The 23,282-nt window shown below is 40.8% G+C and overlaps 1 protein-coding gene across 10 annotated transcripts in view; it reads right to left on the bottom strand.

Moving 5' to 3' along the window:
* Nucleotides 1–1,513: 1,513 nt before the first annotated feature.
* The window catches only part of SLC8A1 (solute carrier family 8 (sodium/calcium exchanger), member 1), a 451,994-nt gene continuing 430,225 nt past the window's right edge, over nucleotides 1,514–23,282 (bottom strand). For all 10 annotated transcript variants that reach the window (XM_010855550.1, XM_010855555.1, XM_010855558.1 and 7 more), the window contains one exon: nucleotides 1,514–4,837. In XM_010855550.1, the coding sequence (XP_010853852.1) occupies nucleotides 4,461–4,837 (377 nt within the window). In that variant the 3' untranslated portion in view covers nucleotides 1,514–4,460. The remainder of the gene's footprint in view (nucleotides 4,838–23,282) is intronic.

Genomic DNA, 23,282 nt, shown 5'->3' with positions numbered 1-23,282 from the left:
AAAATATCTCTTTTTACAATTGTTTCCCCTTCTATGCTATCTTTGCAGGTGGAATACCAACAGGACCAACTGACCCTTGACACACACTGATGGAAGACAATGAACATGATTAGAAGTGATAGGAATATGATGGTTGAAAAGAAGAATTGAAATGCAATCCACTACTAAAACCTGTAAGTGGAACTGAAAGAAAGCTAATGAATCCACTCCTAACAGCACCTTTCTCTTTCTGTAAGATAAATATGATTTTGTATGTCTCGTCTATGTAATACCCTTATTTATCAGTTGAAATGCTCGATTTTACTTCTCTTGGCCAAGAGAAACGATGACTACAACCAAAACCAAGTGCCATTGGAGATTTACGGTAAGATCCAGTGTTGTACACGGCTGATTATGAAATGACCAGATATTCCTGAAGTTGTGAAACTATACCCAAGACTTGCTCTGATTATAACTGCCCACTATCAGACAGAGAAAACCATAATCAAGAGAGATTTAATTTCTTGGGTCAGGAAACACTGAAGGAAATCTTACAGGAGCTGATTTACATTCTTGAGAAAGTGAAGTTTTGTCACCATTAGAGAATGCAGGACTTCGTCATCTATTAGAGGATATTTGTTATTTTTCTGATTGCTTCTACAACATTCTCTGATGTATGCAGCACAGACTGGTGAATCTCACTTTGACAGGTTAGGAGCAGGGCTGTGGGATCAACAGTGAATCACGCCCCCTGTGGATAAAACTACGTGTACGGTGATCTTTTTATTAATAGTGAGACCACTGGAGGGAAGGTATATATTAGGAAATCTAATAGGATGACAGTCACCTATCAGAATAGCTTCAGAATTGCAGACAGACAGTACGCTTTTCAAGAAAAGATTATAAGAAGGAAAAACTTAGTGCGCTTATGCCATGAATAGTAAAAGCAAAGTTCTATGAAATCTCCACTGGTAGAAGGCTTGAACTGGAACCTTTGAAAGAACAGAATTAGCTTATAAGAGATTAGAATCATTGGGCCACAGCATTGTGCTGAATAGTTGCTCAATAGTCAAGGCTAGTCTGGTCATTGAATTATCCCTTTTACTGTTCCAGTAGTAAATGTTGGCTGCTTATTTTGTGTTAAACCAAAGATTGGGTCCCAGGATACATACTAATTGTTGATCCAAGAAAATTACCTTCACATACGAAAGTGTTTCATGCATGACCATATATGAATATAATGAGGAATTCTAAAGAAAAATTTAAAGACAATTAGATGAATAAGGTATCATTTATCTCAGCAGTCAGACACTGTGCTCCCTTGGGACATTAAAAGCGGACAATGCATGACCAAGGGTTGACATTTGTAAGGTGGTTCCTGGGCATCTATGTTCTTTCTTGTGGATGAGGATACCAATGGCACAATAATACCTTTTGGGTCTTTATTTCTTCAAAACATGAAAACAAAAGATGAAGTAGATGACAATGAGAAGAGAGAAAACATTCCATACAGAATATGCTGGATCACTAGTGATTAAATCAGAAATCATTAGAAACTTTATTTGTCTGTGTCAATAATGTGTACCATTTATAAGGAACAGCACAATTAGTGCACCTCCCCCGCTAAGCTGTGCACAATACACACACAATAATCAAACAAAAGGAAATAATTTTACATGACTATAATTACTAAAACAACCCTGAACAACTAGAATCGTATTTTCCCTATAACATAAAAATTTAAAAAGCAAACAAACCAAAAAGCTTTGAAATTGAAATTGACCAATGGTAAAGATTTCTTAACATCCTCTGTGAAAATTTGCTATGGGATTATTAACATTCCAAATATAGCTAGAAAGAAGTGCAAAGTCTTTCTAATGTTTAAACAACTCATCTCTCTTGACTATTTACTTGGTGTTTCTAGGCTAGCTTTTCATTAAATAAATCTCCAGAAAAAAATGGGTTAGGATTATGCCACCAGTGCGCTGGGCCATGACAGGTCAGGGCTGAGGCTCCAGGAGATGTGAGAAATTAAAGCTGCAGGGGGCATGGAAAAGTACTGCTGTCCAACAAAGATCAGCTGAAGACAAAAATTGGGATTAATTGGGATTTCTCAGACAGCTGGGTCATCAGCAGGATTTCCTTACTTGGTTTAAAATGGAAAGGTGTACAGATCTGCAAGACTGGCTCAGGATACACAGACTGCTGCCCCTTCCATATGCCTTATACTCTCTCAGTTCAAGAAAATCTTAGACATCTAGGCAAGAGAATTTCAGCAATTGTGTTTTTCTTGTAAGATCAAATTGTTTCCACATGGCTGTGTTAACTGTTACTCAGGGGTTAACTGTGAACCCCCTCAGGATCGGGATCTGGGCTGTCTGGTCCATGGTTAGTCCCCAAGTCCTAGCATAGCACTGGGCAGATTGGGTGGGCACTCAGCATTTCCTTATTCGTTCAGTCAGCCAGTGTTTTTATTACATGATGAGTGATTGTGATTACTAAGTGGAAGAAGAGAAAATAAGAAATGAAGATTATTATCAGTTATGTATCTTTGAAACAACACAGAGGGCTTAGGGGTGTCTCCGGCCTGGGATTCTTTATGGATAGAGAAATGTCTGAGAGGGGACCTAAGTCATTCCATTTTTCCTCATTTGTGGACTCACAGCTTTGGAATGTTGGGTTTATCATGCTCTTTGATATTGTGAAATAGAGCCATTCCGTTTCCAGGATTAAAAACCTCCCAGAGCAGTCCTAGGAGAGGCACTAATCATCTCATTTAATCACTTCCTCCTCAGCCCTCCGTAGAGAAGACACACTTTGAAAGGCCTGTTGCTCACTGTGGCTTCTTTTCTCCTCAGGAACTGCAGATACTATCAGAGGGGTCTGGACGGTGAAAAAAATGGGGCTCTGAATAGCCTTTTACATAAAAAAATAAAATGAACAAACCAGCACTATCTACCGTCTGTGCCAGACAGAGCAGATGTGAAATAAATACTTTTGGGGCAGGGGTGTTCCAGGAACGGAGGCTTTCAGAGCCCAGGCACATCTAACGTATCCCCTTCTCTACACAGCCCTTCTCCTTGGCCTTCCTGAACCAACAGGTGAGTTTTCAAGGCTTTGATATGCACCACGCGGCTAATTTTCCTTGAAGATACTTTGTCGCGTGCCCGCTGTCCTCTCAATAGCTTTAACTCCCACGTAACAGTTATTGTTTCTTAGAAATGAACGTGCAGATCCATGAACAATAAGCCATTTTCTCCTTTTATCCCTAATCAAACTCAATAACAACACAAAAGTTACAACTCAGGTGAAAAGAAAACTCACTTACGTCTTCAATGTCCAATCAATGTCGCCAAATGGGAGAACAGTATATGCTATACTCTACTATATACAGATACGCTTTGTTTTGTTGTATTTTTCATCCATGCACTGTGTAACAGGTATCACAACAACATTCCCAAACAGGCAGATGAAAGAGGAGCAAATGTTCCATCATGACTGGAACAGGAGTGTGCAGGCCACAGGTGCCTTGGAAAACAGAACTGATGGACAATCCCAGGCAATAGCAACATGGGGCACAGACTGATGCGAATGGGAAAGGATGGTGTGCTTTTTGAATGGAGTTATTCTTCCTGTTTGTATGAGGGGTAAAGGGCAGGAGAAGGGGTTTGGGATGGGAGGGCTGGGGAATCAGCGGGTGTAGAACATCAGAATCAGGGCCTTGCTAATCACAGTCCAGCGCTGAAGAGATAAGAAAGGACTTTGTGCGTTCCTGGGAATCTAGGCATGTTGTTTTTGTACCTGTTGAACAAGGGTGCCAGGCCTAGTATCTTTAAATATCAGACTGTATCTAGAACCATGACTCTTCTTGGCTCCATTCCAGCTCCCCTGTTTCTTCTTGGAGGGAGCTTCACCTCTGCTCCCACTCCAGAGATAAGCATGAAATTTAGTAATATGGTGAAGACATGCTTCTTTCTTCTTCCATGCCCGTTTCCTTTCTTACTCCAAAATAATTTTTAAAGTTTTTGGGCAAAGGGAGAGTCATCTTCCTGATTTCCATTTTTACCATTGAGATTGGACATCACCTCCCACAAGAGAACCACAAACCCTGATCTTCCCCCTGCAAAACCAAAACCAAACCCTAACATCAACCACCTCCCAACCCCGACCCAAAACAAGCAAAAACAGAAAACAAATCAAAGACTTAAGGATTTATGAACCCGGGGAGAACACAGCCCTTCTGGGCTGAGCTGCAAAGATGGCCCTGCCTCCATGCCTGGTTCAACAAGACGACGCCCCTGGGAACGGGAGGTGATGCCTTCTCTCTCCGGCCCTAGTACAGAGTCTGCTCTTGAAGCTGGATTCCATCAGCAGGTGGGTGGACATGACAAATGCCAGTTTCCTCTGTTCATTATACATAATTTTTATGTATATATATATATGTATATATATATATAAATTTACTACATCTGATTGTTCCTTTAGAAGCCTTTTATGTGGCAGTAGGCCTCCAGGGAGGAGAAGAAAATGTACAAGAGCCACAGGAGCACAAAGAGGCAGGATGTGAGGAGCTTGGCAGTCCGGGGCCCACCCAGCTCACCTCCAATTTCTGGCCTCCGCCGATACAGCAGCACCCCCACATTGATGAAAGCAAAAATGGTGAAGAGAGTGACAGAAAAAGCTAGCGTGCCAGGGGACACTTTGAACTGTTCCCCGTTGGCCGCGTGGTAGATGGCGGCGATGGACCAGGCCACACCGATGCCCAGGAAGACGTTCACCGCGTTGCTGCCTGTGACGTTACCTATGGATGCGTCCGCATACTGGTCCTGGGTGGCGGCCACTTTGCTTGCAAATGTGTCTGAGGAGGAAGAAAAAAAAGACAATGCGCGATTAGCCACTTACAGAGGTCAGTCTGTGGAGTGCTGGAAGCTGCAGCCGTGTACTCTGGAATCAAGCCTTCGGTGGAAACCCTGAGACCAGGACAGAGCTTTGTTCGCTCAAGTCCCAGTCCGTGTCGTCAGAACGAGAGGATCCCTAGGTAACAGGATTCGAGGGCTTGGTGGTGGGCGAGTTATAGGCGACTTTGGTCAAGTCCTTTTCCCCACAGATACCACAGTTCTTTGTTGATGGTAACAATTCTACGAGGGTAGTAAACTCTAGAGGTAAGGACAGTGGGCTCAGAGAGGATAAGTAAATGGGTGCAAAATCACTCAGCAAGCAAGAAGCCACATTAAGGCCTGAGCTCAGGCCTTCTGCCTTCAGGCAAATGCTTGTTCATTGTATTATCTCACCTTTCCCTGTGCCTGGCGTCCTAATGGGCAGCCTCAAAACTCTTTGTTTACCAATAATCATGAATGCATCTTTTCTCTGAGGCTAGGGAATTCACACATTTTCTTTCTCTACAAGGAATAGGACAAAACTGACTTAGACTTGGTGAACAGAGCACAAGGGTTTAGTGCTCATTTAAGCCAGAGGGTTTCAAATTCTTCCTTTGCAAGTGAGTATGTGACCCCAGGCAGTTAATTTTTAGAGATTCAATTTCCTAATCTGTGAAATGAGGATAGTAATGCTCACTTTAGAGTGCTTTTGTTAAATTGAGCTATTAAATGTAAAATGCTTATGTTTCTGGTACAAAGCAAGGGTAGCTATTTTTGTTGTTTTGGGAAGACAACATGAATGGAGCTGCCCAGATCTGTTTATTAAAAGGTGAGGTGAGGATGGATCTGAAATAGCTCCCTTTATTAATAATGTAACAGGACCTGTAAGATATTCAACTTCCTTTTCATATGATCACTGAGTTACTGATATCAAAGTCCTTTCAGCTACCTCTGCAAAATATGTTGCACAGTCAATTTAGAATAAATATTAATAACTGTCAAATTGCACTCACATTCGCAAAACCAGCAGTGGCAGGTACGCTATTACGACAGGGTATCATGGTCTAAGAATATGTGTAGGTGTGTGATATCTGGATGGCCTTCTCCACTCTGTTGCTACCTCCAACAGTGTGTGTGTTAAGTCGCTCAGTTATGTCTGATTCTTTGCGACCCTATGGACTGGAGCCCTCCAGGCTCCTCTGACCATGGGATTCTCCAGACAAGAATACTGGAGTGGGCTGCCAGGTGTCCTCCAGAAGATCTTCCCAACTCAGGGATCAAACCCATGTCTCTTACATCTCCTGCAATGGCAGGTGGGTCCTTTATCACAAGTGCCACCTGGGAAGCCCAAGCTCCAATGGGGATGATACATAAAGCGTGTTTGCTTACATAAGCCTGTAGATTCTTGTGCTTTACCATCGGAGAGAGGTTATTTAGGCTTCTCAGAGGCTACTGAATCTGCAGTGTCACTTTCTTTCTGAAAGGGAACTGGTTAACCTTGAGGGTCTGTGGGATAGACCCACAGATAGATTCTGACCTACGTTTTATAGAGGCAAACTTCTTACTCCGTGCTACCCATATTACATAGATACGTTTTTAGTTTTTAACTGGTGGATAATTGCTTTACAATGTTGTGCTGGTGTCTGCCATATAACAATGTGAATCAGCCATAGTTACATGGATATTTTCACTGAACCCTCAATCTAAGCCTTGTAGAGTAGACATTATTATTCCATTTTTACAATCAGGGAAACAGTGATGTTGTGATAGTCTGCCTATTGGACAGGGTGTCTGTCAATAGAGCAAGGATTCTGAAACCAAATCTGTTTGATTTCAGAGCCATTCTCAGCCTACACCTTGCTTTCTTTCCTAGGAAGGCTCACATTTTCCTCTTCTCAGTCCCTTTCAGGCTGCCCCGTTCCTTCCACTCAGAAAACTTGAGACAGGTTTCCGCAGAGTACTCTTTGCTGTACCGGTGAGAACTAAGAAGGAGGTGTAGGCAGCTGGCTATCCTGTCCTGCTGGACCAGTGCTACATGGTACACCTGAGATCACACACTGCAGCCTGAATCAGGATCATCACGGAGGCCGGCGAGTAAAAGCCGAGTGAGACAAATCTTCGTCTCTTGCAGTTCATTATTAAGAATTATTAGGAACTGCCACAGCAGCAGCCTCAAAAAAACAAAAAGTCACTTGGCTTTTAATTTTCAAGGACAGACAGCTGAACAAGGAATGTAAATGAACAGAGTCCAAGGGGGGAGACAGCCCCTTACAGCTCAGCTACTGCCGAGGAACACTCGAGATGGTATTCTGTGCTGACATGTCTGCTGGTGGTGGCTAGTGATGCGGGGCCTTTGCCTTCCTCTCTTGCCCCCTCTGCCATGCTGCAGGGATGGGGACCTGGCATCCTTGGCCTGCTTACCTCCCTTGGCACATAGTATGTGGCACTCTAGGCTTCCTCGGTGCCCCATCTCCATTCGACAGCATCTCTGCTGCTGCCAGAAGTGAATGAGGCACAAAATCAAAGATTTTACTGGGCCTTCCTGGGTCTGCAGGGATTTCTTCTCACTCAAGTCATTTTTTCAATAGCTCATTAATGTGAATAGCACAGCAGAGTCCTAATAATAATAGGTTCCTGTTTATAAATGCCTCTGAAAGTTAGCAACCCAAGTGATTAGCTTATATCACATAAATGAAACATGTTTGGGCCTCTGAGCCAGGTAGGTTTTACTTACTGGAATTATACATCAGATCTTTGTTTTGCAATTCAAAAGCTGTATAAGAAAATTGTAGAAGCATATGTAAATCCAAACTATTAGCTTTAATTTCAACAGAGACAACTCTGTTTTCCAAATGAAGTGTGATGGAATCTCCCCAAACCACCTTCTCTCATCACTGCTTAGCACACAGAGTGGCATACCACAGACTGTAGATGAGGTCCAGCCAAGCCTGGCCCTGAATGCCAAGCCCAAGACCCGTTTGTGGCTGAACAAGGCAAAAGCCATGCAAATGCCATTCCCGGGGGTGATATCCAAACAAGAACTGTTGCCACAGAACAGGCATATTCAGAACTTAGACTGTTAAATACAAACCAAAGGAGTCAGATATCCACTGTGACTGCTACAAACTAATTGTTAATGATAACTTATATATGGGTTTATAACTATACCTACATAATAGGAATTTTTATTTCTAATTCTCTCCTTGAATTCTAATATATTTAAAGTTAATTGTAGAGTTTTAGACTTTTGATTCTGCCTCCTTGGTCCCTGTAACCGTGAATCACTAACAGGAAAGATATGTTTGGGAGGCAGTGTGGCTGGAATTAAACCACACATTACAGAGTCAGGACATGATTGTTCTCTGCATCTGGCCTTTGCCAAGTCACTTGGTCAATACGCAGGACTATGTCAACACACTCCCCTTTCTTCCAGAAATCATTTTTTTAACTGAATTTCTCCAACTTTATCACTACCTACAGACTAAGCTTTAAACATTTCTTCTGTAAAAGGGATAGTTCTCACAACCCTGCAGGTCACATGAAGGGTTTCTGTGTTTTGTATAGTTCCACCCTGAAATGATTTATCTTTGCCTTGACTCTCAGCATATGCTGGGGGCCAGCTGTTCAACTCTCAAGCGGTCTGTGCTCAGGAACTGACGCTGACAGTGATTCTGACTGAAGTCCAGCCTGCTTATGGAGGCAGGGTTGCTGTCTCCCAGCACCCGTGAATTATTGACAACATGAGGGGCTCAGAGCCTCCTCATAGTAGTGATAGAAGTCTCATCAAGTGGACATTCTGGGCTCTTCTATCTGTGTGTACTCAGGGGTTCTGGTTTCCTAACTTGACTGTTGGGTGGTACATAGAATATATCACAATACTCAATTCAGATAAATGATTTTGGTGGGGTTTTCTTTTTTGCAGGAGTCTATACATGTCTACCCTTAAACCTGACTAGTGATGACAATATCTCCTTTTAAAAGAATAAATGACCTAATGAAATATTCAAAGTGATGTCTAGACCTGAAGATTTTGCCAGTGATGAAACTGTGCCAATATTTGTGAAGTTAAACCACACAGCACAGTCATTGAGCTCTTAAAAAGAGGTAAGAAATGTTGGCACGGTTATTGACTTCAAATCATGTACGTGACTCTATGAGTGTAGCCATGGAATAGCTGGTGGCAGGGAGGACTGTTTTAGATACTGCTTAATGTCAATCAAGTGTGGACTGAAAATGCTGGGAGATCCTTGTTTTGTGTTTTTAAAGATTTGGGGCTCTACCATCCACCCAATTAATCAGACTCTCTGAGAAAAAGACACAGGGATATGCATTTTTATAAATGCTTGGGTGAGTTTGATGGAGGTGCTGGGGCAGCCTGGCATGAAGTCCCCCATCCTCTACTTGTGCTGTGCTCTCTTTTAAAAAACCCAGCTCAAGCATGGCAACTATGAAAGGCCAAGAAACGAGGGAAATTTCCTTAAAATTAGTTGAATTCTGGCTGTTTCACTTGCCACGTAAGAAGTTTATCTACTTTATATGGTTGTGAAGGAAATGAGTTAACATGAACAAGAACAGGGCCTAGTACTTAATGAGTGCTCAATATTAGTAATTATTTTTATAATACACCAGAGCCAGATCCCAAGAGAATCCATAAGTGGTCCAGAATTCTGAGTTACTATAATGATTCTAAACTTCTGGGGAGTTATAACACCCTTTAAAGACATATTAACTTTACAGTCCTAGGTATTTAAAAATGTGGTAGAACATAAAATTATTCTTAAAATCAGAGATTTTTATTTGAAAATTCCATATAACCTAAGTCATAAAAGGGCTGCCTTTGTGGTTCAGATGGTAAAGCATCCCCCTGCAATGCAGGAGACCCAGGTTCAATCCCTGGGTCAAGAAGATGCCCTGGTGAAAGGAACGGCAATCCACTCTAGTATTCTTGCCTGGAGAATTCCATGGACAGAGAAGCCTGGAGGGCTATAGTCCATAGGATTGCAAAGAGTCAGACTTGACTGAGTGACTTTCACTTTCTAAGTCATAAAAAGACACTAGAGATCTGGTTTATGGCCCTAATTTTACTAGTGACTGAAAGACATCCTTGCTTAAACAACGCATATATTCCTCTATTCTTTCCTCTCTTCTGTGTACTTTCTGTTTCACTCTTTTTGTTTCACATCCTTCTTACTCTGCCATCTTGCCTCCATCCTGAATCCCCACAACGTCGATTTTGTTGACCTACATGTGTTTTCTCGACTAACACAGGGAAGGTACCACTGTCCTTACACAGAGGGTGAATCGAAGGAGAATTCAAATGGAAATTTTACTTATGTACTAATTCCTCTGTCACTAAGGACTTTAAACAAGTTTTTGCCTTTGTAATATTTATTTACCCCCATAAATATGAAACCCAAACTTCTTACTTACATACACACACTCACCTCACTGGTTCATATGAAAAGAAACCTTGTTTGGCATCCAAGTGAAGTTTAAGAGATCAGGGAATTACTGATGTTTGATTGATGTTTGACCAGTTAGAGGAATTATAAAAACTGACAAAGGGAAAAACACTTAAAATTTCTAGCCATAAAAATTTGTCCCTGAAAAAGAAATGGAGACAATGATACTGACTTTTAGAAGAGAAGAAAAGAGGTAAGTCACAAGTTCAAGAGGACTCCTGTTGGCAGGTCAGAACACCTGCTTCTACTCATTTTTATCACCAGGGTAGCTTCGGAAAAATACCAGATTGTGAGCTCCACTCTGGGTTTCTGTTCCCTTGGTCTAGAATGCAGCCTGAGCACTGACATTCGTTAAAGCTCTCCAACTAGACTGAGACCCACTAACCAACTATGCAGAGCCTTCGAGTCACTCTCTGTGTAAGGACAGTGGTACCTTCCCTGTATTAGTCGAGAAAACACATGTAGGTCAACAAAATCTATGTTGTGCGGATTCAGGATGGAGGCAAGATGGCAGAGTAAGAAGGATATGAGCTCACCTCTTCTTAGGAAAACACCAAAATCACAATTAACTGCTGAACAACTATCAACAAAAAAATGCTGGGCTCTAACAAAAAAGATATCCTACATCCAAAGACAAAGAAGGAAGTCCATTACTCTGATGGTAGGAGGGCACGGTTGTGATAAAATCAAATCCCATGCCCACTGGGGGAGGGGTGGTGTGAGCCAAAGACTGGAAAATAATTATATCACAGAAGTTCTCCCACAGGAGTGAAAGTTCTAAGTTCCACATCAGCGTTCCCAGCCTGATGGTCTGGCAACAGGGGTGGAGCCTCCAGAAAGTCTGGCTTTGAAGGCCAGCAGTGTTTGATCACAGGACTTCCACAAGACTGGGGGAAGAAGAAACTCCACTCTTGGAGGGTGCACACAAGGTCTGTGTGCACCAGGACCCAGTGAAAAAAGCAGTGAGAGCCTGGGCCAGACCCACCTGCTAGTACTGGAGGGTCTCCTTCAGCGGAGGTAGAGGCAGCTATGGCTCACTAGGGAACAAAGACACTAGCAGTTCTGGGGAGTGCTCACTGGTGTGAGCCCTCAGGGCAGACCACCATCTCTCACCGAGACCTGGCCCCACTCAACAGGATCCCGTTCTAGGACACCTCAGGCCAAATACCCAACATGGTAGGCACACACCCCCTACTCAGCAGCAGACAGCATGCCTAAAGTCTTCCTGAGCATGTAGCTGCCTGCTAAACCCCTTGACATGGTCCTGGCCACCAGACAGACAAAACTCAGTTATACCCAGCTTGGGGGAAGGCAAAATCACTTCAAATCACTGAATGATATAACCTAAATGAGATAAAAGATAATATAGAATACATAAATATTATTTATGCCTAGCACACAGGGGAACTACATGATAAACTAAGAAAAAAATTCCCTTTCTGGTCATAAAAGTTTTCATTCTCATTTTCTGATGGTTTCTATTCCTTTTGACATTTTGAGAGTTGATTTCAGTGTAAATAATAACTTCCTGCATTTTATACCAACTTTGTTTACAAAGCACTCTGAAATCCATATTAATCCTCTTACGAGCTCCCTAAATTGTCATGATTATGCCTATTTTACAGGCAAGAAAAGCATGGCTGAGTCAAGAAGTTGATTCCAACAATAACATGAATAATGGTTAGAAGTTCTGTTTCCTGAATTCAGTTCTAAAGTTCTTGTTTCTAAAGAAAAGTCTCAAACCTATCCTTACACCTAAAGCAACTAGAGAAAGAAGGACAAACAAAACCCAAAGTTAGTAGAAGGAAAGAAATCATAAATATCGGAGCAGAAATAAAGACAAACAATAGCAAAGATCAAAGAAACTAAAAGCTGGTCCTCTAAGAAGATGAACAAAATTGAGAAACCTTTTAGCCAAAATCATCAAGAAAAAAGGGAGAGGGCTCAAATCAATAAAATTAGAAATGAAAAAGAAGTTACAATGGAAGCCACATAAATACAAAGGATCATGCAACTATTACAAGCAACAATACACCAATAAATTGGACAACCTAGAAGAAATGAAAAAATTAGGTACAATCTCCGAAGACTGAACCAGGAAGAAATAGAAAATATGAACAGACTAATTACAAGCACTAAAATGGAAACTGTGATTAAAAAATTCCCAACAAAAGTCCAGGACCAGATGTCTTCACAGGCAAATTCTATCAAACATTTAGAGCAGAGTTAACACATAACCTTTGATACCCTTCCAGAAAATTGCAGAGGAAGGAGCACTTCCAAACTCATTCTATGATGTCACCATCACTCTGATACTGAAACCAGCTGAAGATACCACACACACAAAAATTCAGGCCAATATCACTGATGAACATAGATACAAAGAATCCTAAACAAAATACTAGCAAATCAAATCCAACAAAACATTAAGAGGATCATATACCATGATCAAATGGGATTTATCCCAGAGATGCAAAGATTTTTTCAATATCCACAGACTAACTAGGGTGAACTACCCCATCAACAAATTGAAATATAAAAACCATACAGTCATATCGATAGATACAGAAAAAGCTTTTGACAAAATCCAACACTCATTTGTGATAAAAACTTTCCAGAAATTGGGCATAGAAGGAATGTACTTCAACATAATAAAGGTCATATATGACAAACATACAATGAACATCATACTCAATGGTAAAAAGCTGAAAGCATTTCCTCTAAGATTAGAAATAAGATCAGGATGTGCACGCTTGCAGTTTTATTCAACATAGTTTTGGAAGTCCTAGCCATGGAAATCAGAGAAGAAAAATAAAAAGAATCCAAATTAGAAAAGAAGGAAGACCTTCACTGTTGGCAGATGAAATGATAGTAGACATAGAAAATCCTAAAGATGCTACCAGAAAACTACTGCAGCTCATCAATAAATAGTGAAGTTGGAGGATACACAAAGTACAGAAATCTCTTGCATTTCTATACACTAACAACAAAAGACCAGAAAGGGGAATTAAATAGTCCCATTTACCATAACATCAAAAAGAATAAAATATCTAGAAATAAACCTATCTAAGGATGCAAAATGCTTGTACTCCAAAAACTATAAGATGCCGAAAGAAATTGAAGATGACACAGATGGAAAGATATACCACGTTCTTGTATTAGAAGAATCAATAGTGTGAAAATGACTATATTATTCAAGGTAATCTACATAGTCAATGAAATCCCTATCAAATTACCAATAGCATTTATTTACATGGAACTAGAACAAAAAGTCTTAAAATCTGATGGGGACACAAAAGACCCGAAAGCCAAAGCAATCTTAAGAAAAATGGAGCTGGTGGAATCAGGTTCCTTGACTTCAGACTATGCTTCAAATCTACAGTAATCAATACAGTATGGTACTGCACACAAAAACAAGTATATACCAACAGAACAGGATAGAAAGCCCAGAAATAAACCCATGCAACTGTGGTCAATTAATCTATGTCAAAGGAGATAAGATTATACAATGTAGAAAGACAGTCTCTTCAATAAATGATGCTGAGAAAACTGGACAGCCACATGTACGAAACTGAAATTAGATCATTTTTTACCACTATATACAAAAATAAACTCAAAATGCATTAAAGAGCTAAATGTAAGATTGGATGCTATAAAACTTCTAGAGGAAAACATAGGCAGAACACTCTTTGACATAAATCACAGCAATATTTTTTTAAACTATCTCCCAGAGTAATGGAAACAAAACCAAAAATAAACAAATGGGACCTAATTAAATTTAAAAGCTTTTGCACAGCCATGTGCAAAACAAAATGAAAAGCCCACATAATGGAAGAAAATATTTACAAATGATGTAACTGACATGGGATTAATATTGAAAATTTATAAACAGCTCATGCAGCTCAATATAAATAAAAAAACAAACAACCTAATCAAAAAATGGGCAGAAGATCTAAGTAGACATTTATCCAAAGAAGACATACAGATGGCCAAGAGGCACATGGAAAGATACTCAACATGGCTAATTATTAGAGAAATGCAAATCAAAAGCACATTAAGATATCACTTTACACCAGACAGAATGGTCATCATCAAAACATCTACAAACCAAAAAATGCTGGCGAGTTTGTAGAAAAGGGAACCCTTCCACCCTATGGGTGGGAATGTAAATTGGTACAGCCGCTATGCAGAAACATATGGAGATTCCCTAAAAAACTAAATATAGAGCTACCAAATGATCTAGCAATCCCACCCCTGGGCATATATGCAGAGAAAGCCATGGTTCAAAAGGATACATGCACCCCAGTGTACATTGCAGCACTATTTACAATAGCCAAGAAACGGAAGCAAACTAAATGTCCGTTGATGGAGGAACAGATAAAGAAGATGTAGCATGTACATACAATGGAATATTACTCAGCCACTAAAAAGAATGACATAATGCCACTTGCAGCAACATGGATGGGCCTGGAGATTATCATACTAAATGAAGTAAGTCAGAGATAGACACATATCATATGATATTGCTTGTATTCAGAATCTAAAAAAAAAAAAAAGATACAAATGAACTTATTTACAAAACAGAAAACAAACTTATGGTTACCAAAGGGGAAGGGTTGCAGGGAGGGATAAGTTGGCAGTTTGGGACTGACATATACACAGTGCTAGATAACCAACAAGGACCTACTATATAGCATATGGAACTTGGCTCAATATTCTATAATAACCTAAATGGAAAAAGAATTTGAAAAAGAATAAATACATAACTGAATCCCTTTGCTGAACACCTGAAACACTGTTAATTAACTATACTCCAATATAAAATAAAGAATTTAAAAATCAACATTTTGTTACTGGATAAATTACTTTTCACTTTGATATTGTTAACTTGAACGTTTGCACTTAGCAGGGTTACCCCTGGAACTTAGTTTTCCTATGATGTATCTGAAATCCTGGTATATTTCAAGTTCAAAGAAAGATTAATTCTAATTAAAATAGAGAAATATTGTGTCTATTCTTCAGGGAACACAAGGCAGAGAAGAGAATGAACAACAACCAGCAGTACTATTTGATTTGCTTTCCAAACTGTAATTTGATACATGTTCGCAAAAGGAAATGGTTAACACTCCACGTACACATACTGGGAACATACAGTTCCATAATAGGATTATTTTTCAGAACAATGTTCATGAATGTTCAAGAGTGGGTTCAAGGTTCCCCTTCCTTCTTCAAGTTCCTAGCTTCATGGCATTTGCTAAAATTTTCTAAAGTCTCTGATTCTAATTCTTGATGTTAATAGAAGCATTTTGAACCTTCCAAAGAACTCTGTTGGTTTCCCTGAGATGGGGCTCTTGAATTTCTCAGTCAGTGTTGCCTTCTCACTCTCAGTCCTGAAAAGAACCCTGAACCAACTAGCTGGTTGTAGAGCAAATAAGTTGTGTTCTAACCTGGCTGTCTCTTGCTGCTGTTGCTAAGTTGCTTCAGTCATGTCCAACTCTGTGTGACCCCATAGACGGCAGCGCACCAGGCTCTGCCATCCCTGGGATTTCCCAGGCAAGAACATTTGAGTGGGTTGCCATTTCCTTCTCCAATGCATGAAAGTGAAAAGTGAAAGTGAAGTCGCTCAGTCGTGTCCGACTCTTAGAGACCCCATGGACTGCAGCCTACTAGGCTCCATGGGATTCTCCAGGCAAGAACACTGGAGTGGGGTGCCATTGTCTTCTCCGGGGTGTCTCAGAATTCTGTCCATGGAATTCTCCAGGCAATACCTGCATTAATATGGTTCTGGAGTGGATCAGATTATGTATGCTGGGTACCCTGAGAGTTCTGCTTGTTTGCTCACCCAAATAAAAAGGTTGATGCAGATTATAGTGGTGGACATTCCAATGTGTGTCTGATCAAGTAAGGGGTTACAAAGTTGACTGACTTAAAGGAAGTCTCCTTGCACTGGTCAACCAGCAGCTGGATGATGAACATGATTATCTGACAGTTTCCAGTTGGTGCATGTGAGATAATGGTTCCACTTAGCATGGAGATATTTAGTAAGCTGAGGCCACTATGAGTGGCCAGTTTGGTCACCTGAGTCTGTGTTACTTTGGTAACGACTATTGCTACTGAAGAATACCAGTCCTAGTAACTGGTCAGCATGCTGCTGCTGCTAAGTCGCTTCAGTTATGTCCGACTCTGCTACCCCATAGATGGCAGCCCGCCAGTCTCTGCTGTCCCTGGGATTCTCCAGGCAAGAGTACTGGAGTGGGGTGCCATTGCCTTCTCCATCTGGTTAGCATAATATATCTAATTATGGTACTAAGGAGCCTAAACTTAAATAACTGAAAGTGTTAGTCATGTCTGACTCTTTGCTACCCCATGGACTGTAGCCCACCAGGCTCTTCTGTCCATGGAATTCTCCAGGCAAGAATACTGGAGTGAGTTTCCATTCCCTTCTCCAGGAGATCTTCCTGACCCAGGGACTGAACCCAGGTCTACCGCATTTCAGGCAGATTCTTTACTGTTTGAAGCACCAGGAAAACCCCAAACTTAAGTAAGACCTGGCTTACTTTACTTACTCTACTTACTTATTACTTCCATTTGCCATGCACTGGCCATGTGACCTCAGCACAACTTCTCTAAGCCTCTAAAACCTCACCTGTAAAAATGGGAAAATACAAGTCCTCATTTATATGGCTGATGATTAAAAGAAGTGATGCAAAAAGGCGTAGTGTGGTGTCTGGAAATTGGTAGGTATAACAAATGCTAAGTGTTATTATATTTTGGAAATCTTTGTTCTGGTAATAATAAAGGATATGTGAATGGTATTAAAATCTTTTATTATGGTTTCCTTCAGCAAGGTGATTTATGGGTAATAGACCTTATATCCCACTCCAGTACTCTAGCCTGGAGAATCCTAGGGATGGGGGAGCCTGGTGGGCTGCCGTCTATGGGGTCGCACTGAGTCGGACACAACTGAAGCGACTTAGCAGCAGCAGCAGCATCAGACCTTATATAGGATTATAGGAAAATGTAGTTCTGTCCTTGATGTTCAGAAATGATAGAAGAGATAAGGAAAACAATAGTTAACATTTATGTGGCTTCCTAGGTGAGGCACTACACATACATAGATCCTCATTTAATCCACAAACAACCCTTTAATGTGGGTACTATTATTATCCCCATATAACAGATGTGAAAACTGAAGCCCAGAGTATAAGAAATTTGACCACAGTTACACAGCCAGTAACAAGAGGTGAAGCTAGGACTCAGACCAAAAAGGTGTGACTCTAGCTGGAGTGAATGTTCTTAACCACAAGTCTGGCGGGGGGAGGGGGTGGGTTGATAAGGACTAGATAACTGACATACTTTAAACTTGAACATGGACAAAGAGTTCAAAGAAAGTGTACAGAAACAATTATGTTCAACTATGATTGTAAATACATAATGTTAAAACAGCTGATCATTTTGAGAGGTCAATGACTGAGAAAACACTTTTTTTAAACTCCTTATATTCCTGGCTTCTCCCAGCATTACATTTACACTGTCTACAAAAGTACATAAAAATGGGTTTGAATGAATCTATGTTAAATAATTAAAATTTTTTAAATTTTGAGTCATAATTCTCTTACTTTCATAATAAGCCTTTGGTGACACCATGCCCTTGAGGGTAAAAAAAAAAAAATGGTAAGATTTAGTGAAGCAACATTTTCCAAAGAAAAAGAGAAGGGCAGATCTGGGACTAAAACAAAAAAGCTGAATTAACTGTCACTTTCCTGAGCCATGCTAGTCTGTTAAGAGAAAGATACACCTGAAACTCCCTTTTTGCCTCAAAAACAGTTCTGAACTGCCCTGCACAAAATAGTGTCCCCCAGTTTGCTTCTCTCTCCCAATCTTCCTTGCATTTGAAACCTGGTTCTTTCTCCTGCGCTTTGTTCTATTTTGGGAACATCCATCTCTTATCTGAGACTTCTCAAATCCTCTCCCTCCTCTTCTCAAGTCCTACTTTAGAGATGGTAAAGCTCAAGGTCCCCCAAGTATCACTAGAGCTAGATATAGCTGAGAAGGATCTGAAAGAAAAACCTGGGAAAAGATGAAAACAGAAATCCTCGCTCTCACCTCCAGGTAGCCTTAATGAGTCACAAAGGAAACTCCCTGTTAGATGGCTATTGGTGTGATTCTAAGTCTGAGGCTCTAGACAATACACTGACGACCACAACCTGTGTTTTTACCCTGTGGGTGTCTACCAAGTTATTTATTCCACAGAGAAATTCTCTTTTTGAAGAGGCTGCTTTGTGTATTACAAGCTCAGGAGAACACGAAAAACTATTAAAAGTAGGCAAATGGAAAGTGAAAGTCACTTAGTCATGTCTGACTCTTTGCGACCCCATGGACTATACAGTCCATGGAATTCTCTAGGCCAGAATACTGGAGTGGGTAGCTGATCCCTTCTCCAGGGGATCTTCCCAACCTAGGCAAAGGGAGGCAACTCAATAAACATTAAAGGTCAGTGCACACAACTTCAGCCCAGCCCTGGAGGCAGCAGGTGAGACCTAAGGGGGTTCTAAAAAGTTCTGATAATTGTCCCATTTCTGATTCCTCTTGCCTTGACTTGGTGTAACATTTCTCTCATTAACTCATTCCTATGAATCACATAGTACAAAATGGCATGTGTCAATCAAAAGTTAAAAATCCATAACATCTTTGGTCAAGCAATTCTACTTCTGGGAATTTAGAATTAACTTTACAAATGTGAAAGTTCATGTATAGGGATGTTTAGAGCAGAGATTTTATGTTAGAGAAAAATTAGAAACAACTGAATTTCTTGCAATTTCAGTAAAATAAATTGTAATTTCATATAACATAATATTGTGCAATTGTTAAAATCATGATGTAATGATACACTAACAGAAAAATTTTCATGATGCACCACTAAGAGAAAAAGCAGGTTATATAACAATGTCTAGTATGATTCCATTAAAAAGTGGTGGGTAAATATTTGTTTTTGTATACATATTTTTGTGCAATTTATTTACATATTCTATAATTTTAAAATTTGAAACACAGGAGATCAAGATGGAATAAGAGGACATGGAACTCACTTTCTCCAAATTAATAATTCTCACTTAAAATGAACTGGAAACTGGCAGAAGAACCCCTTTACAACCAAGGCTGTAAGAAAGATACATACATACTCTGGCAGGGAGAGAAGACAAGTGACTGGTTCTAGACCTGGGCCCTTAGAAAGGGCCTCAGAGGAAAAGGGAGATGACAAGAGTAGACCTATGGAGTGAGTAGGTCAAGCCACAGACTGGACATCCCAGATCCTGGGGATCTATGCAGAGGAGAGAGACCCCCTTGCCTGGCTGGAGGAACTGGGTCCGATGGAAAGGCTGGAGAAGCCTGGACACTGCACATGTGCTGACTAGCTCTCGAAGCAGGGCAGAGAGAGGTCTGCCCTGGAGGTTACTAGGTTGCCAAAGACTGTCTCGTTCCACTTCCCAGCCTGAACTGAGCAAGTGATCTGGCCCTGCTTACTGCACACCACAGTGTAGTACTGGATCTGGGGCAGCCAGGAAGAGGCGGAGGACCAGACCGTGGTCACAAAGGTGACCCATGCTGAGGAGGAGCCCCGGGTGGGCAGCAGCAGCACACCAGGAACCACCCAGATCACCGAGAGCTGCCTCTCTACCACAACCAACCTACCAATACATGCTGAGTCCACGCGGGTCCTTGCCAGACTACAAGAGTAGTTCTACAACAGGGGTGGGGGTGGCGGAGGCAGGTGGCAGTGATTGGCTGTGGGAAACAAAGGGGATTCATACTCAAGGCTGCATCTGAGTGAAGCAGCAGATGCCTACACAGGCTGTGCATCAGACCTCTGTCTGCATACAGGCCCCTCATGCTTCAGCACAGCCCTCTGGGGCAATGGTCCTGGTACAGAGAGAGAGAAACAGATACTTGAAGGGAAAGGGGTCAGCTTGAGCCTGACCTCAGGGCTTCTTCTCTAGCAACTTGATTGCTAGACTTGACCCTGACACGGACCCTCACCAGGCAGTGATGGCCACTGAGCAGACAGGAAGTCCTGCTTCACATCTGACATCAGCTCTAGCCCTCCACCCCATCTCCAGCCTTACTGCCTACCAAGGTGATAGCTGCCCGCACACCCTGAGGAAACATGAGACAAGCATATACATAAAATCCAGTCCTCCCACCAAAGGCATTAGGTACATGACTGTAGCCCACCAGGCTCCTCTGTCCATGGAATTCACCAGACAAGAATACTGGAGTGGGTTGCCATTTCCTTCTCCAGGGGATCTTCCTGACCCAGGGATCGAACCCAGGTCTCCTGCATTGCAGGCAGACGCTTTACCATCTGAGCTTCCAGGGAGGCCCCAGTCTGTATAGGGATCCTCCCACAAAGAACACCACTTCAAGGCCACAATAACTGTTTAACCTAAATTCACAGAGGCAGAGAAAATTAAGCAAAGTGAAGGGTGGAACTATTCAAAATTGAAAGAGAAACAGAAAACCTCTGAAAAAAATAAAACAGAAATAGACAAGTTATCAACTAAAGAATGCAAAACACTGGTAATGAATTGAACTAGACACAGCTACGTCAAAAACTGTTAACTGAATTAAGGAAAATAATTGATTGAAACACGATTGTAGCAAGGAACTAGCAAATATAAATGAGACCCATTCAGAAATGAATAGCTGAAATAAATAAACCAGAAACATGAATAACACACTAAGTGATACAGAAGAATACACAAGTGACCTGAAAGATAGAATTATGGAAATCACATAATCAGGATGAAAGAATGAAAATGTTTTAAAAATGAAAGCAATTTGATATCTGGCATAACAGTAAGGGTTCTGACATTTTCATTATATGAATTCCAGAAAAGAAAGAAGGGGATTGAAAATGTATTTGAGGAAATTATGGCTGAAAATCTCCCAAACCTGAAGAAGAAATCAGATACAGGTACAGAATGCACAGAAGATTCCCAACTGCTTCACACTAAGACATACTGTAATTAAAATGGCAAAATTTAGAGAATTCTAAAGATAGCAAAAGAGTCAAATACAAGGGAATTCCTCATAAAGCTATCAGCTGACTGGTCTGCAGAAATTTTGCAGGCCAGAAGAGAGTAGCATGATATATTCAAAGTGCTGAAAGGGAAAAACCTGCAACCTAGAATATTCTATCCAGCAAGATTATAATCTAGACTAGAAGGAGTGAGAAAGAAATTCTCAGACAAGCGACAACTTAGATAATTCATCAATACTAAACATACCATGAAAGAAATGCTGAAGGATCTTCTCTAACTAGAAAAGAAGAAAGAATCTATAGGAAAGGGAAAATCCCACTAGGAAAGGCAAATATATAGTAAGATATGAGGATCAACCCCTTAAATAAATCACTACCTAGATTAAAAGGCAAAAAATTGTAACAGCAACTATAACTACAATAAACAGTTAAGTGATAAGCATAAAGATGTAAACTATGATAATAAAAACAAAATGTGGGAGGAGGGAAGTAGAAAATGTAGATCTCTTGGAATGTGTTTGGACTTACATAAGTTTAAAACAAGTAAATGTAATTACAGGTCAACATATATGGACCACATATAACCACAAGTCAAAACCCTACAATAGATATTCCAAACACCAAAGAGAAAGGAACACAAACACAATAAAAAAGTCAACCACAAGGAAACAAAAGAACAGAGAATAACTATAAAAGCAACCAGAAAACAACTATTAAAATGGTAGTTAATACAGAATGGGAAAGACTAGGGATCTTTTCAAGAAAATCAGAGATACCAAAGGAACATTTCATGCAAAGATGGGCTTGATAAAGGACAGAAATGGTATGGACCTAACAGAAGCAGAAGATATTAAGAAGATGGCAAGAATACACAGAAGAACTGTACAAAAAAGAGCTTCACGACCCAGATAATCACGATGGTGTGATCACTGACCTAGAGCCAGACATCCTGGAATGTGAAGTCAAGTGGGCCTTAGAAAGCATCACTACGAACAAAGTTAGTGGAGGTGATGGAATTCCAGTTGAGCTATTCCAAATCCTGAAAGATGATGCTGTGAAAGTGCTGCACTCAATATGCCAGCAAATTTGGAAAACTCAGCAGTGGCCACAGGACTGGAAAAGGTCAGTTTTCATTCCAATCCCAAAGAAAGGCAATGCCAAAGAATGCTCAAACTACCGCACAATTGCACTCATCTCACACACGCTAGTAAGGTAATGCTCAAAATTCTCCAAGCCAGGCTTCAGCAATATGTGAACCGTGAACTTCCTGATGTTCAAGCTGGTTTTAGAAAAGGCAGAGGAACCAGAGATCAAATTGCCAACATCTACAGGATCATGGAAAAAGCAAGAGAGTTCCAGAAAAGCATCTATTTCTGCTTTATTGACTATGCCAAAGCCTTTGACTGTATGGATCACAATAAACTGTGGAAAATTCTGAAAGAGATGGGAATACCAGACCACCTGATCTGCCTCTTGAGAAATTTGTATGCAGGTCAGGAAGCAACAGTTAGAACTGGACATGGAACAACAGACTGGTTCCAAATAGGAAAAGGAGTTCGTCAAGGCTGTATATTGTCACCCTGTTTATTTAACTTATATGCAGAGTACATCATGAGAAACGCTGGACTGGAAGAAACACAAGCTGGAATCAAGATTGCCGGGAGAAATATCAATAACCTCAGATATGCAGATGACACCACCCTTATGGCAGAAAGTGAAGAGGAACTCAAAAGCCTCTTGATGAAAGTGAAAGTGGAGAGTGAAAAAGTTGGCTTAAAGCTCAACATTCAGAAAACGAAGATCATGGCATCCGGTCCCACCACTTCATGGGAAATAGATGGGGAAACAGTGGAAACAGTGTCAGACTTTATTTTCCTGGGCTCCAAAATCACTACAGATGGTGACTGCAGCCATGAAATTAAA

This window comes from Bison bison, unplaced genomic scaffold (genome assembly GCF_000754665.1).
Source record: "Bison bison bison isolate TAMUID 2011002044 unplaced genomic scaffold, Bison_UMD1.0 scf7180017864366, whole genome shotgun sequence".
Taxonomy (NCBI): Eukaryota; Metazoa; Chordata; class Mammalia; order Artiodactyla; family Bovidae; genus Bison; species Bison bison.
This window is presented reverse-complemented; position numbering and strand designations above follow the sequence as displayed.